The sequence below is a fragment of the Dromiciops gliroides genome, chromosome 2 (genome assembly GCF_019393635.1).
Source record: "Dromiciops gliroides isolate mDroGli1 chromosome 2, mDroGli1.pri, whole genome shotgun sequence".
In the NCBI taxonomy this organism is placed as follows: domain Eukaryota; kingdom Metazoa; phylum Chordata; class Mammalia; order Microbiotheria; family Microbiotheriidae; genus Dromiciops; species Dromiciops gliroides.
The window spans coordinates 126,487,204-126,500,831 of NC_057862.1; the positions used below are offsets into that span (position 1 = coordinate 126,487,204).

Genomic DNA, 13,628 nt, shown 5'->3' on the forward strand with positions numbered 1-13,628 from the left:
GCCTGTAGAACCAGACTGTGAATTCCTTTGAAATGCCAAACCTACAGTTTTAGGCTTTCATATTTAATTTTATGTTAATTTATTTATATAATATTTACTTATATTTTATGATAGGGGCAAACAGAGTGCCATAGAAGCTTCCTTAGGAAGGTACTAACCTACCTTTGCAGTAGGGATCCTCCAGGTATTGCAGGGATCTCAATTTGGCAACTGTATGGAGAATAAATTGGAGAGAAGGTGAAGACATATAGATAGGGAGATGAGTTAGGAGGCTATTTTGATAATTCAGGTGAAAGGGGATGGGTACTTGCACTATGCTTTAGAAAGCAGTTATAAGGTACCCTGTCTCCAGGCTCGGAGCCTAGAGGACAATCTCTATTAGTGGAGGGACAAGGGATTCCATGAAACTAACACTAACCAGGCATCTAAATCCCACTGGAAGATTTAAAAAATCTTAGCTAAGGAGATAAGCAACTGCCCTAGAAAGAGTTGGGGGTGGTAGAAATGCAAAAGAAGTTAAAAGGCAGACCTGGAATTAAACTAATACATCAGGAAGAACAATCTTGGGAGGATGAGACACATGGACCTTCCACAGATTCTCCCAAGGGGCTCTCCTAGGTCCCTAACCTATGTTCAGATAATGTTTCCTTGGAAAGATGTCTCACCAGGCACTGGATGGAGGAGCTAGAATAGCCCAATAGTCTAGCAGACTTCTATTTATAGCTATGTTGAGCAAGGAATTACCATATGAAAGGAGGAGGGAGGCCGACCCTTGGGCCAGGGAGAAAGAGGGAGGCCAAGTCTGTTAACTTAGACACAGAGCAGCAGTAGCTGCAGCTGGAGACTGAAGAATGGAGCCAGGCAGTGGGAAACCAAACTGGGGCAGAGGTCATAGGAGCAAAAGGGATTAGTCAGGTTGTCTGTGAATGATGCCATGCTTCTTTCTCCCAAGGCCATTTTCGTATTCCCCAATGTAGATGACAGTCGCTTCGGATGAGTCCTCTTGTTCCTAAATGTAAGGAACTATACAGACACGTTTTTATTTCCCAGGAGATGCAGGACTGTCCCGTGAATACAGGAGTTAAACCCCTGGCTTCCAGGAAGCCTGTTCCCCCAAATGCTTGTCTTTTCCTCTAAGGCAAGGGTTCTTCCACTCGGATCCATAGTGGATAGATTTCAGGGGGTATCTGAATGTCTATGGGAAAACAAAATTACATCTTTATTTCATCAACTTCTAACTGAAATTTAGAATTTCCTTCAATTCTTTTTTTTATTATGGTGGGGTTTTTTTTTGTTTTGTTTTTTTAGTGAGGCAATTGGGGTTAAGTGACTTGTTCAGGGTCACACATCTAGTAAGTGTTAAGTGTCAGGCCGGATTTGAACTCAGGTACTCCTGACTCCCGGGCTGGTGCTCTATCCACTTCGCCACCTAGCTGCCCCTCCTTCAATTCTTTAAAGATATTATTCTGAAAATGGGCCGAATCAGGAGTCTGGAGACCAGACCTCTGCCTGGTCCTAGGCAAGTCATTTCACTCATTAACCTTTCTGGGACTTCGTGTCTGTCTGTGGAATGAGGGGGTTGGAGATTCCTTCCAAGGTCCTTTATAGCTCTGAAATGATTCTAGGTACCCGCACATGAATGCCAAATCTAAACACTGGGAAGGAGGAAACTAGCACACTGGAATGAGAAACCGGTATCATGTGGGCAAGAGAAACAGTGCTGTTTTGGACTTCAGCAGGCTTTCAAGCAGATTTTAGGACCCTGTGGAGTCATAAGAAAACAAGATTTTCTTTCCCCTTAAAAAAGAATGTTAAATAATGCTGATAGGAAAACAATGCCAAATGCAACCCATCCACACTTGTCCTGTCTTGGGACCTTTTGTCCATGACGCCTCATGAGTTTGCAGGAGGCTTTTCATTTCTCCTGGTATTCCCCAGATGCCCCAGAGGGGAGCCCTCTGGCTATCTACCTCTTTCTTAGTTCTCATTCTTGAAATGTGACAAAGCCCATCTTCTCTAAAATAAAAACCTTAGGTCTGGTTAAAAAGGTCGGCCAAAGATAAAAAAAAAAATCTCTGGAGTGTCTATGAGCTGTGAGCACTCTGTATGTAGTACCTTGGGCTCCAGCAACCAGGATATGCATTTCTGGCTTTAGAGATCTGGAGACAATCCCTTTTGTCAGGCTGTGCTGAGCAGCAAGAACCCTGTTTTTCCTTCCTCTTCTTCCCAGGTCCATATTTTGCTGAATGGAGGGATATGCTAGTGAAGGTCCTCTATCCTGAGAGGCTTAGGAAAGGCACCATCAGAGTGGATCTCGACTGCCCCTCTCTCATCCATCTCCTAGCACTGGAGTTCTGAACTTAGGATCTCTGAACTTTTTTGAAAAAGAGGTAATATCACTGATTTCCTTTGTAATCCTAAGCATTTCCTTTTATGCATTTAAAAACATTATTCCAAGGGGGTGGGGGGGGGGCATAGGTTCCACTATATTGCAAGAGGAGCCCAATGATATAAAGTAGGTTACGAAGCCCTGTCCCCAGGTTTTGTGGGGACTTGCCATACCGTAGGAAATTCTAGGGTTTTGAACTGCAAAAGACCTCCTCTTCTCCCTTCCCACATTTCCCTCTCTCCCTTCTCCTAGACAAGCAAGAATAACTCAACAGCAACAAAGCAAACTCAAAAGGAAATTTTTATTAATTTTGAGGTTGGGGGGGGACTTTACAAGACTTAAAGCTGAATAAACTAGAAAGGAAGATAAATAAAAGCTTGTTACAAAGTCAGTGTGTAATGGCAAAAACCACACACTGGAAAAAAAAACCAAAAACTTTACAGTTTTTACTGCTTACTTTACAATAATTACAAATTAACATACAGCAAAAGTGGGTTTTGACCCATTTTCTTTAATAGACTCTAGCAAGGTAAATGCTTATATAAGCATTAAAAAATAAACTGAAAGCAGAGGTATGAGGTGTATTACAGCTACCCTCTTAAACATTCGGTGGCATATGCTAGTGCACTCCATATCAGTAAAAGAAAACACAGGAAACCACAAGGCTAAACTTTAACCACAGACAAACTGAACTGGACACATCCCTTTGTCAGTGCTTTCTAACCACCATTACGTGGTTTTAAAAAAGGCAGAAGATAGTGGAAGTCACTACCACACAGCATCTTGGTATGGTACACCTACCTATTACAAAGAGAAGATTAAAACTGGGCCCAAGAGCCAGGAATGAAAGAATTTTATGCGTTTTGGGGGAGGTGTATAAAGTGATGTAGGTGTGGGCCTCTCTTTAGACAGCCATAAGTGGATGATGATGGAAAATGCATTTTATAGGATGGTTTTCAGTATTCACTTTTCTATAGAAGGCTTATGATTTTTCCATAGCTAGAGAGGTTATTAGCCAGTTCAGTTTGCCTGTCCTTAAACTTAGCTACATTGATGGGGAAAGAAGGAATCATGGCCTGTTCTTCCAGCAAGTGAAATAAGACGAGCACTTGGAAAAGTGCTTCTGTTTTGTTTTGTTTTAATTTAAAGGCGGCATATTAAATTATTTTTTATTTTATAAACCTGGCCAGCAGGTGGCAGATTCCAGAGCTCTGGTTAACTAGGAATGTTATGCTACATTAAAAAACAAAAATGAAAATTCTGAAACAAACACCTTATCATCATCCTTTCTATGGACAAACACGAATCGGAACAAATGTGCAGCCTTTGAAATAACTCATCAAGAAATGGTGTATCTTATCCAATTCTACAATAGCTTCCAAAATGACCCTCCTAATTAAGGAAACTTCATGCCTCCCTCAGTTACTGTCACCCAACATCTTCCTTTATGTCAAGACAGTCTAATCTGAATGAGTATTTCTTGATTCCACACTTCAAGGACTCAAGATTTGGAAGGTCAGACCATACAGACTGTAAACTATCTCACACTGGCACAGTGTATGGAATTTTGCCTTGGTGAAAAACCCCTTCTTTGGAAGGTGGCTTCTTGCTACACAGGAATGCAGAAAGGTTACTGAAGCTCACTAGAGAATAAAATGCAATTCTTATAGTCTCTCCTTCCTCCCACCCAGTGGTACCCTTCCTATCATTTTTCAACAATGTGCTCTGCAGTGTCATAGCTAGGTCTTGACTTGCTGCCTTCATCTACCAGGAAATGCAAAGTGTTTGGGAGGGGGTGGTCAGGGATAGCTTTTTAGGGGGCCTAAGTACTCCTTTCTCAATATCACTGCCTCTCCCTTTATTCTCTCCCTTGTTTGATAGTGTTTCTGCTCCAAGACACATTAAGAACCCTTGGGAGGCGAGAGTCAGAATCAGAGGGGTTATCATCCAAAAGGACATAGATTACAAAATGCTTCTACAGGTAATAATATCTGGATAAAAGAATGTGTTCCCAGATCATCAGTCTTAACTCGTTTAATGGGACACCCCCCCCAAAACAAATAATACCAGGCCTTCATACCTCTCTTTAATACTATACCAAACTCCTGAAAAGGATCATGGATTGGGGAGGGGGGAGGACAGTTATCAAAGGAATAACCTGTCAATGGAGACAAAAGGTATATAGTTTACCTTTTCTTTCCCTTAGACTCAAACAGTGAATGTTGTGTTTTTTTTTAAGACTGATTCTGTCCCTGCAAGCTCACCTAGGGGGCAAAGAGGGGTAAAAGTGTTGGCAAAAGTTGAATTGTCTGCAGCATTTCTGGCTTTGGCAGTTCTAACCTCAATTTCAAAGAAAAAGAAATGATGATACATTTGATTGTCTCATTATCAAGCTACTGACAAGAGATTTTAAAGTGCATATGGCATTAAACTGGGATAAAAATTATCGAGATGATAATTTAATGTTTAACTGAAGGGGAAAACTGATTCCATGAAACCCACTTGATTCTGGAAAACTAGGCACTATTATCCGCAAGGTCACCATGTCCAAAACTCTGGTAATCTGATAACCAATTCCTCTTCGGCATCTTTGCTCTCTTCTGGTAGGGAAATATATCATCTTACACCAGGGGCAAGGAAAATTGTAGAATCCCAAAACCAAGTCACCATGAAAACTAACCCTTGTCACACTATAGGTCAGTCCGACTTGCCTCCATTTCTCAGTAACCAGGATCAGATCTCAAGGTGAATTGCACACCAAGTAAAAAAGAGCAGAAGCAGCAAACTAATTCCCTAAGCCAGAGTGAAACCACTGAGAGTTCCATTTCAAAGGGGCTAAGAGATGACCAAAGCACATGGAAGAGGATGCTCTGGATAAGTGGACTTCCCTTAACAAAGCAACTGGAATCATGTGTGACATTTGGTAGTTCTGGGTAAAGTGCAGGGAGACTATCTACTTGTGTCCTGGTCCTAAACCTGTCCAACAAGAACCAAATCAGTGGTTTTAAGTGAGAGAAAAAAAGTCCCCATTTCCTAAATAAAATAAACAAAATATTACAACTAGGTGGGAACTTTCAAATCAAACTAGATCCAATTTTGCAGCAATGTATAATCATTTAAATGTGTTTCTGTTTAGAACAGTCTATTTGAGGGGCAGCTAGGTGGTGCAGTGGATAGAGCACCGGCCCTGCATTCAGGAGGACCCGAGTTCAAATCCGGCCTCAGACATTTGACACTTATTAGCTGTGTGACCCTGGGCAAGTCACTTAACCCCAATTGCCTCACCCCCCCCAAAAAAAAAACCAGTCTATTTGAGAAGAGAAATTTGATCAGTATTAATACTTTTTTTTCCTTTCAAACCTAGATCTGTCTAGAGAGGCATGGGGGTGGGGGGAAGAGAGACAGACAGCTAATACACACCTTGATACAGAGGAGCTATAGAAAGGTCAATTTCATTTCAATATTGCACATACTGTAGTTGTATTTACATTGGGGCGGAAGCTGCTCAGCTGAGGACTGAGTTCTTACTATTCTTCTGTCCTTCTAAGACCATGCTCTCCTGTTTATAGGAGATCAAGACTGTGGGGTATGGGATGCTAGGTAAACTGCTGGACCCATCTAGCTAGCAGGAAAAAAAAAAGAGAGAGAGAGAGAAGTTCTGTAATAGTGGATCTGGTAAGGGTCTACTTTGCTTGCACTTTAATAAATATTCTGTAATCTAAGGCTGCATGAGGAAAGAAGTACTTTGCTTTTTGGATTTTTTATTTATTTATTTATTTTGTAATGAGTTCTCGTTGAAGAGATCACACAACAGATTTGCTTTTATATCCTTGTGTCAGAAGGGTAGGAAAGTACAAGAAGTCAAAGTGAATAAATAGAGCTAAGAGGTGGCAAGTTTCTTGAATTCTTAACTCAAGAAACAAGATAGTCCCTTTTCTTCTCTTCATCTAGAAATGGAGAGGGGAGAGATGGGAGAGGAGAAAGGAAGGAGTATGAATCTTTCCTTTTCCCTCTTCATTTTCATCTATAGTTACTTGGCCTTAAAGGCAGCCCCAGGTGAAAGATTTACTCATTTTTAAGTAGCACACTGAGGAGTGAAAAGTGGTATCATCTCACTTTCTGTGTTAGTGAGAGAGTTTTAACCATTGGGATATTATCTATATCCTTTAAAAAAATAAAATAAATAAACAAAACTAAACTAAAAAAAAATTTTTTTAAACCAGACCTCTTTCAAAAAAACAGAAAGATAAATATCTCCAATCTGCAAGGCCAGCTTGCAATTCATTAACAAGCACCAAATAATAGTTTTGTTTAAAAAAGGAAAAAAAAGTACTTTCAAAGCCCCTATGCTCCTGAGGGGAAATGGGTATCAAGGACCTCACTTGAAGAACAGAATATTTTGCAGTCCTCCTATACTGGGGTGGGGTATGGTGGGGAACCACATACTGTATGTGGAGCTTCAAAGGCTACTACTATGGTTGATTTGGAGGGGAAAAGAAAAAGAAAAAAAAATATAGCCAATGAGCTGTCCTCAACAAACTTCTGGTGCAAAAGCTTTGAGCAAATACAAATCAAAACAAAGTGGGGAAAACAAAGCAGCAGGTATGATTACTTGTTCCAAACTAGTAAGGAGACAACAGCCATTCAGTTGCCTTCTAGCTTCTTTTCCTTCTTTCTTTTTTGTTCTCAACAATTCAAAATCTGCTGAGGTCTCCTGAATCCTGTGAAACACTGAGTTTAGAAATCATTTTTTTTTCCTTTTTCTGTCAGCCCCTTATCTTCATTGATGAAATACCAATACACGGACTCACATTCCACTGTCTCCTGAGTCCCTGAGCCCAGGGCCTTCTGCTAGCCAGCTGATATTCATGGTGTGGGGCTGGGAGATGACTACATACAGCTGGACAAAATCACAGATGGTACCTGTCTTTGATGCTAATATACTTTACTGGAGAAGTCAAGCTTACAGAGCAAGGGAGTGGTTGCTGATTTTGAACGCCGTTCATTATACTCCTTTGGAGCAAAGGACCATTGTCCAGTCCAGTTATACTTATTAGGACAGGAAACATTAGTTGCCTCACATGCAAGGTTCTCGGGAATAGTTCCAGGAGATGTCAACCAGATTTGAATAATCAGTGACAAACAAACAAATGTCCTCCTCAGAAAATTAAAGCTGACACAGGATTTGTTCCCTTGGTAGGTGAGAACTCTATGTGCCATCTGTGCAGATAGACACTTTAGGAAAGCCAATTGATGAGTTTTCATTTTACTAAGCCTCTCTGGAATATAAGGATGGAGGTGAATACCATCCTTTTGGGATCCAACAAACCGTCAATATCCAGGTGGTGTGCAATATACCCACCCAATTACAAATATCAGGCTTCCCCCCCCCCTTTTCATATCATCATCAGACCCTCCTCCTAAAATGAAGAAACATGCAAAATAGGAAGGCAGCGTGCAAGGAATGGGGAGGAAGGGCAACCAAAGAGTGAGATATTTAATATCTACATGCTACCTGATTATAATCAGGTATCTTCCTTTTGGGCTGAGCTAAGCTAACCCAACTGTCTCCATGCTATGCACAACTCGCAGATATATGTATATACACATGAAATCCATACACGTGTATGTACATACAGGTTATACTGCAAGGGGACCGAAAGGCGTGCTCTGTTTTTCAGCTGTCTTCCCCAGATAAAATAAATTCAGAGGCATGTATGCTTTCATACTGGGTTTTGTGCCATGGCAAATTCTCTGGCACTCCCAGGGTGCTGGTGATAGCTGTTTACATCTTAAGCAGAGTACCCCTATTCACAAGTCATGGCCAAAGCAGACCGAGTTCCTTCCCTGCCCCAATACTCAATTTATTTCCATCAAATCCGGGATCCAGGAGAGCACTGTCATGTGTTTCTTAACAAAGAGAAGGAAAGGTCCCATCGTGGAAAGCCCATGTACTAGCAGTGAAGAAGGCAGAGCTGGTGATGATGGTGTGTGTCAGATTCCAATAGTTTCTATCTTGGGAGAACAAAAAAGCCAACCATCAGCAGAAGATCTCTTCACCCTCTGCCGGTGCTTCAGGTGAATGACCATCTGGAAAAAAGGACACCAAAAAGGGAAAATTAATTGAAAGGAAAAGGAGGAAAAAAATCTGAAAATCTGACTCCATTCTTATTAATACAAGTATCTGAATATATAGTTAATTTTGTATTCTTAAAAAAATGAAAAGTACACATTTGTATTACTACTTCCCTACCCCCACCCCTTTGCTATTTCATAAATGTAATTCCTGGAAAAAGCCTTACTGAGGACTTTCCCCTGGTCTAATGCAGTTTTTGACAAAAATAATAAATATCCTTTACCACTTCTTATTTTTTGTGGAACCTAGGATTTATATATGTGAAAACCAAAAGACATTAGCAATACAAAGTGCGATCAAACTAGACTACCTAGACACTCCCTTCTCTCCTCACCCAACTTCCTCCATCAAAGGAGATGAGAGCCTCCTCTCTCCCTTTTAGGACCTCTGGAGCAGAATCAACCCTCTTTTTGAATGACTCCCCCAAAGTGTTAACTATATGTACCATACATTTTGGAATTTTATTACATTGTCTGCTAAACTGCTGCATGTATGCATGTCTATCCTACTAGGCTCTGAGGCCCCTGAGGGTAAATGCTGACACTCTATTTCTGGATCTCCTACAGTGTTTAAGCTCACTTTTGGGTATACAGCAGATGCAGAGAAGTGCTTGTAGAATTTAAACACCTAGTTTAGATGAGACCAGGTTATGGACTTGAAGACAAATACAATAAAAGAGAGCAAACTCTGCCTCCTCTGCTCTCTTCTATTTCAACCTGTGCAAAAAAGGTCAAGGGGAGCATAGAATTTTACTAGCAAAGAGACTCAGGGAGTTTTGGGTTCTTTTTTGACTTACCACCCGGCTGAGAACGGCCTCCCTTGCTCTTTTTCTTCTTCTCCTTCTTTTCCTTTGGCTTTGCTAAACCAAAGAGGCGTGTGGAAGTAGAGGTAGAGACTGGGATTTGGCTCTGCCCCTCTGATACTTTACTCGCCTGGCTGGTTGAACTGAGTAAGTGGAATGGACCTTTATCTTTATGTGTCCGAGAGATGCTGTTCCTTTTGGGGGATATTGAAAGTTCTGAGTCCAAAGATCCTGACTGAGATATGGAAGGTGCTGTTAGCTGCGGGGGTTCCTCGGGGTTGGGGAAGAAGGCTGGGATCCGCATCAATTTACTGTGTTGATGTGAAACCTGCACATGGAAAAATAGTATTATTTTTAAATTAACATTCTAAGATAATCACAGTACAGTTTTCAAGAAAAATAGACAAATCCTTATATTAAGTTGACCTAAATACAGAGTTTTATTTTATTATTATTTTTTTTTGCAGGGCAATGAGGGTTAAGTGACTTGCCCAGGGTCACAGAGCTAGTAAGTGTTAAGTGTCTGAGGTCGGATTTGAACTCAGGTCCTCCTGAATCCAGGGTCGGTGCTTTATCCACTGTGCCACCTAGCTGCCCCCAATACAGAGTTTTATTAATACTATATTAGTATACTGTGTTCATATGTATAAGGAACTCCCAGTGAAAAACCCCATCTACCAATGAAGTATCTGTTGGCACAGTGGATAAAGCACCAGGCAGGCCTGGGGTCAGGAAGACCTAGATTCAAATCTGACCTCAGATACTTACTATCTCTGTGACCCTGAGCAAGTCATTTAACCCATTTGACTCAGTTTACTCATCTATCAAATGGGGATAATAATAGCCTCTACCTCCTAGGGTTGTTGTGAGGATAAAAGTGCCTGGCACGTAATAATAAGTGCTATATAATGTTACTGATTGTTTGTATTCACATTTTATTCAAGAGTTTTGTTGGGCACTTGGAAGTTAAGTGATTTGCCCAGGAGTAAACAGATAGCATGTTTCAGAGTCAGGATTTGAACCCAGGGCTTCCTGACTACAAGGTCAATTTTCTATCTATTATATGCCATACTGCTTCTCAGTGCAACACTTACTCATACAAAAAGGTTAAGTGTAATCCTCAGATCGCCACTTTGCCCTGCTTTGGGGAAGTAAGGCCACATGTGTGCACTGCCAATTCCCAGGCAACTATCTTGTCCCAGGCCATTTCCTGGTTCTAGGTCGACCACAAATGTAAGGGAGTTGGTAGGGTTTTATACTGAAAGTGGTAAAGGGAGGTGGATTTCCAAGTGAGGGCAAAGAAACCATAACTGCCTTTGATTTCTCTCATTACAAGGTCAGATAAACCTAAGCACAGGGGTTGTTAGTAGAATTCCTCTGGAGTAAGGACTACACATCGATGAATTTAGCTGTCTTAAACTACGTATCACTCCTCCTCCTTCTCTGGATAAAAGGGCTGACCTAAGGGGTCTGTATCACCATCTGTGAAGTAGGTGTAAGTCACATGATTTAAAAATCACAAGAGATAGCTAATATAGGCCATATTCATCCACTCCCATCTGCTCCTCCATCAATCTGTAAAAAGGTTAGAAGCAGTCCAGTGTTGTTTTTATTCATAATGATGTACATTTAAGGCTAGTTGAACAAACAGTCTGGCTCACTTGCTTGGGCAAGGCACTAGCTTATGCCCAGGCATGTAAAATGATTTAATTTCATGATGAAAGGTGGTAGGGTTGTCAATCTGAAAACTGATGTGCAGACAAGGCTGTAGATGAATAAAGTGAACAGGAATGATCATAGTCGGGGTAGCAGGATTGGTCAAGAGTGGCCAGATTATGGTCCAGAATTTAACCTCATGCCAATATTTTTCTTTCTTTCTTTTCTTCTCTCCCTCCCTCCCTCCTCCCCCCCCCCCGATTAAGTGACTTGCCCAGGGTCACACAGCCAGTAAGTGTCAAGTGTTTGAGGCTGGATTTGAACTCAGGTCCAGTGCCAATGCTTTATCCACGGCGCCAGCTAGCTGCCCCCTATAGTTTTCTTAATATTAAAGGTAAATCCAGGGGTTTTTGGTTTAATTTGTGGCAGCAAAAAGAATTGCAAATACATAAAATACATTTCATTTGCACCTTCTCTGTTGCCACTAGTACTCTCCTTGATATAATACTTATGGTAGTATTAGGGAAGGTAGAACAAAGAAAGCAATGTGGAAGGGTTCTATGACTCCCAAACATTTAGAAATCACTGTACTTAGCCACAACAGCTTTTCTTTTATACCATTTACTGGTTTGTCTTTTCTATTATGTTTGGAGGCCAGAACCATTAATCAAACCAAATGGCCACATGAAATTGGATCTAACAAACCTGTAAAGCTGCAAATGAATGTACTCTCCTCAGTCCCTAAATGCACCACAGAGAGAATGTCCTAGGACAATTTAGGGACAGTCTCAGAAGAACAAACATTTCTTGGAGACCAAAATTTCTAAATTAGAAGCCTTTCTACCAATGCAACAAACAGAAGAGGACTGAATTGGTTTGTTAATGGTCACATGGCCAATTAGCAGCAAATCAGGGGTGAAAAACAAGGAATTTTTTTTTCCAATTCTACCTTCCCACATCAGTTTGCATATTCCTGTGCACTCCTGCTGAGGCCTTTCCTTCCTGAAACAAAACTTAACTTTATTTCTGGTTCACTCAGTCACTTTAGCAATTTTCTATCATTCACACTCACTATGCAACTATAATTTGTGTTTTTGTATATTTTCTCCAATTGTTTTCTCTTCCCCATTGGGTGATATGCTGCACAAAGGATGTCTTGTTTCCTCTGTATTCCTTTTACTTAGTTGAGTTCCTGGAACATGATGAGATTGCTCCAGGAACAGTCTGATGTCATTTTTTAAAAACTTGTCATACTTAAATGAAAATTTTATTGATAGCTTCTGTTTTTTATGGTCACTTTCCTTCCAATAAAGTTGCCTCCCCTGAGTCCTCTCTTGTAATCAAGAAAAACAGTTAAGCAAAACCAATTACCAGAATGACCCCAGGATAGCCTATGAAATCTTCCCCATCCACAGTCCTGCCTCTCTCTAGTGAGAAGAGGGAAAAGTGTTTTACCAACTGGTCTCTGGAAACAAGTTAGCTAATCTCTGTTTGGGCAGAAACATCCGATGATACTTTAGACTGAGCTGATGGCTGGTAAGGAGGCATAAAACAAAACGAAAACTCTTCTTCAAGTAGGCAGGAAGTAAAACTTATTGGATTCCCAATCACTTCTAACAACAAAAACAGTCCATGATTTCATGATTAAAAAAAAAAGAAAGAAAACTCTTCATTTTAATGAATCATGCCTTTCTGAGGGCTGCAAATGCTTTTCAAAATCAGGCCTTGGGGCAGCTAGGTGGCACAGTGGATAAAGCACCGGCCCTGGATTCAGGAGGACCCGAGTTCAAATCCGGCCTCAGACCCTTGACACTTACTAGTTGTGTGACCCTGGGCAAGTCACTTGACCCCAGTTGCCTCACCAAAAAAAACCCCCAAATCAAGCCTTTGTCGATTTCATACAGTGATTAGCCAGGAAGAGAAAGGGGAGACCTGGTTCAGGTGCTTACAGGACTCCTAAGGGGTATTCTGGATTACCTGATTAGCATCATGCTCTGCCTGCCTTTGGGTTAATCTCTCCATCTCCCTCTTCACTTGCTCTTGTTCCTTCTCAAGCTGCTTCTGGGCAGCTCGGAGCCGCTCCAGGTCAGACTGATACGCCACTTTCTTCTGCTGGAGCTCTTCCCGATCCTTGTCCAGGTCCTGCTGCCCCCTCTGCACTTTCTCCTCCCACTGGGCCACTCGTGTTTCTCGCTCCATCAACTCTTTCTCCCGGGCTTCCCATTCTTTCTCCCGTCGGCGTTTCTCCTCCAGGTGCTGCGCCTGCTGCTTCTGCAGATTGGCCAGATCCTGTCGTTGCTTCTCTAGGCTCCTCTGCTTTTCTTGCTCAATCAGAGAGTTGGGTCTGGAGGAGCTCCGGGTTATTGCCCTCTCACTGAGCATCAACTTTTGGTCCTCAATGTAGCTATCCTGCTGTAACACCACACCCTGGAAGGGAGAGGGGGGAAAATGAAAAGATCCTGATGCAGGATGTCGGATGTCATGTCATGGTTTTTTGTTGTCCACTCATCCATGACATCCAGCCCTTTTAGTGGCTGCTGCCTTTTAAGACTCTATATAGTAAATCCCCAAATTGGTATTAAGTTAGCACTGTAAATGTTCCATGCCATCACCTTTGGAAATAATTGTATAGGTGTATATATTTC

At 41.4% G+C, this 13,628-nt stretch overlaps 1 protein-coding gene across 2 annotated transcripts in view; it reads right to left on the bottom strand.

Moving 5' to 3' along the window:
• Positions 1-2,671: 2,671 nt before the first annotated feature.
• AKAP13 (A-kinase anchoring protein 13) overlaps positions 2,672-13,628 on the bottom strand; it is a 393,887-nt gene continuing 382,930 nt past the window's right edge. For both annotated transcript variants that reach the window (XM_043982253.1, XM_043982254.1), the window contains 3 exons: positions 12,961-13,410; positions 9,322-9,655; positions 2,672-8,479 (listed from right to left, as the gene is read on the bottom strand). In XM_043982253.1, coding sequence (XP_043838188.1) covers positions 8,430-8,479; positions 9,322-9,655; positions 12,961-13,410 — 834 coding nt within the window. In that variant the 3' untranslated portion in view covers positions 2,672-8,429. The remainder of the gene's footprint in view (positions 8,480-9,321; positions 9,656-12,960; positions 13,411-13,628) is intronic.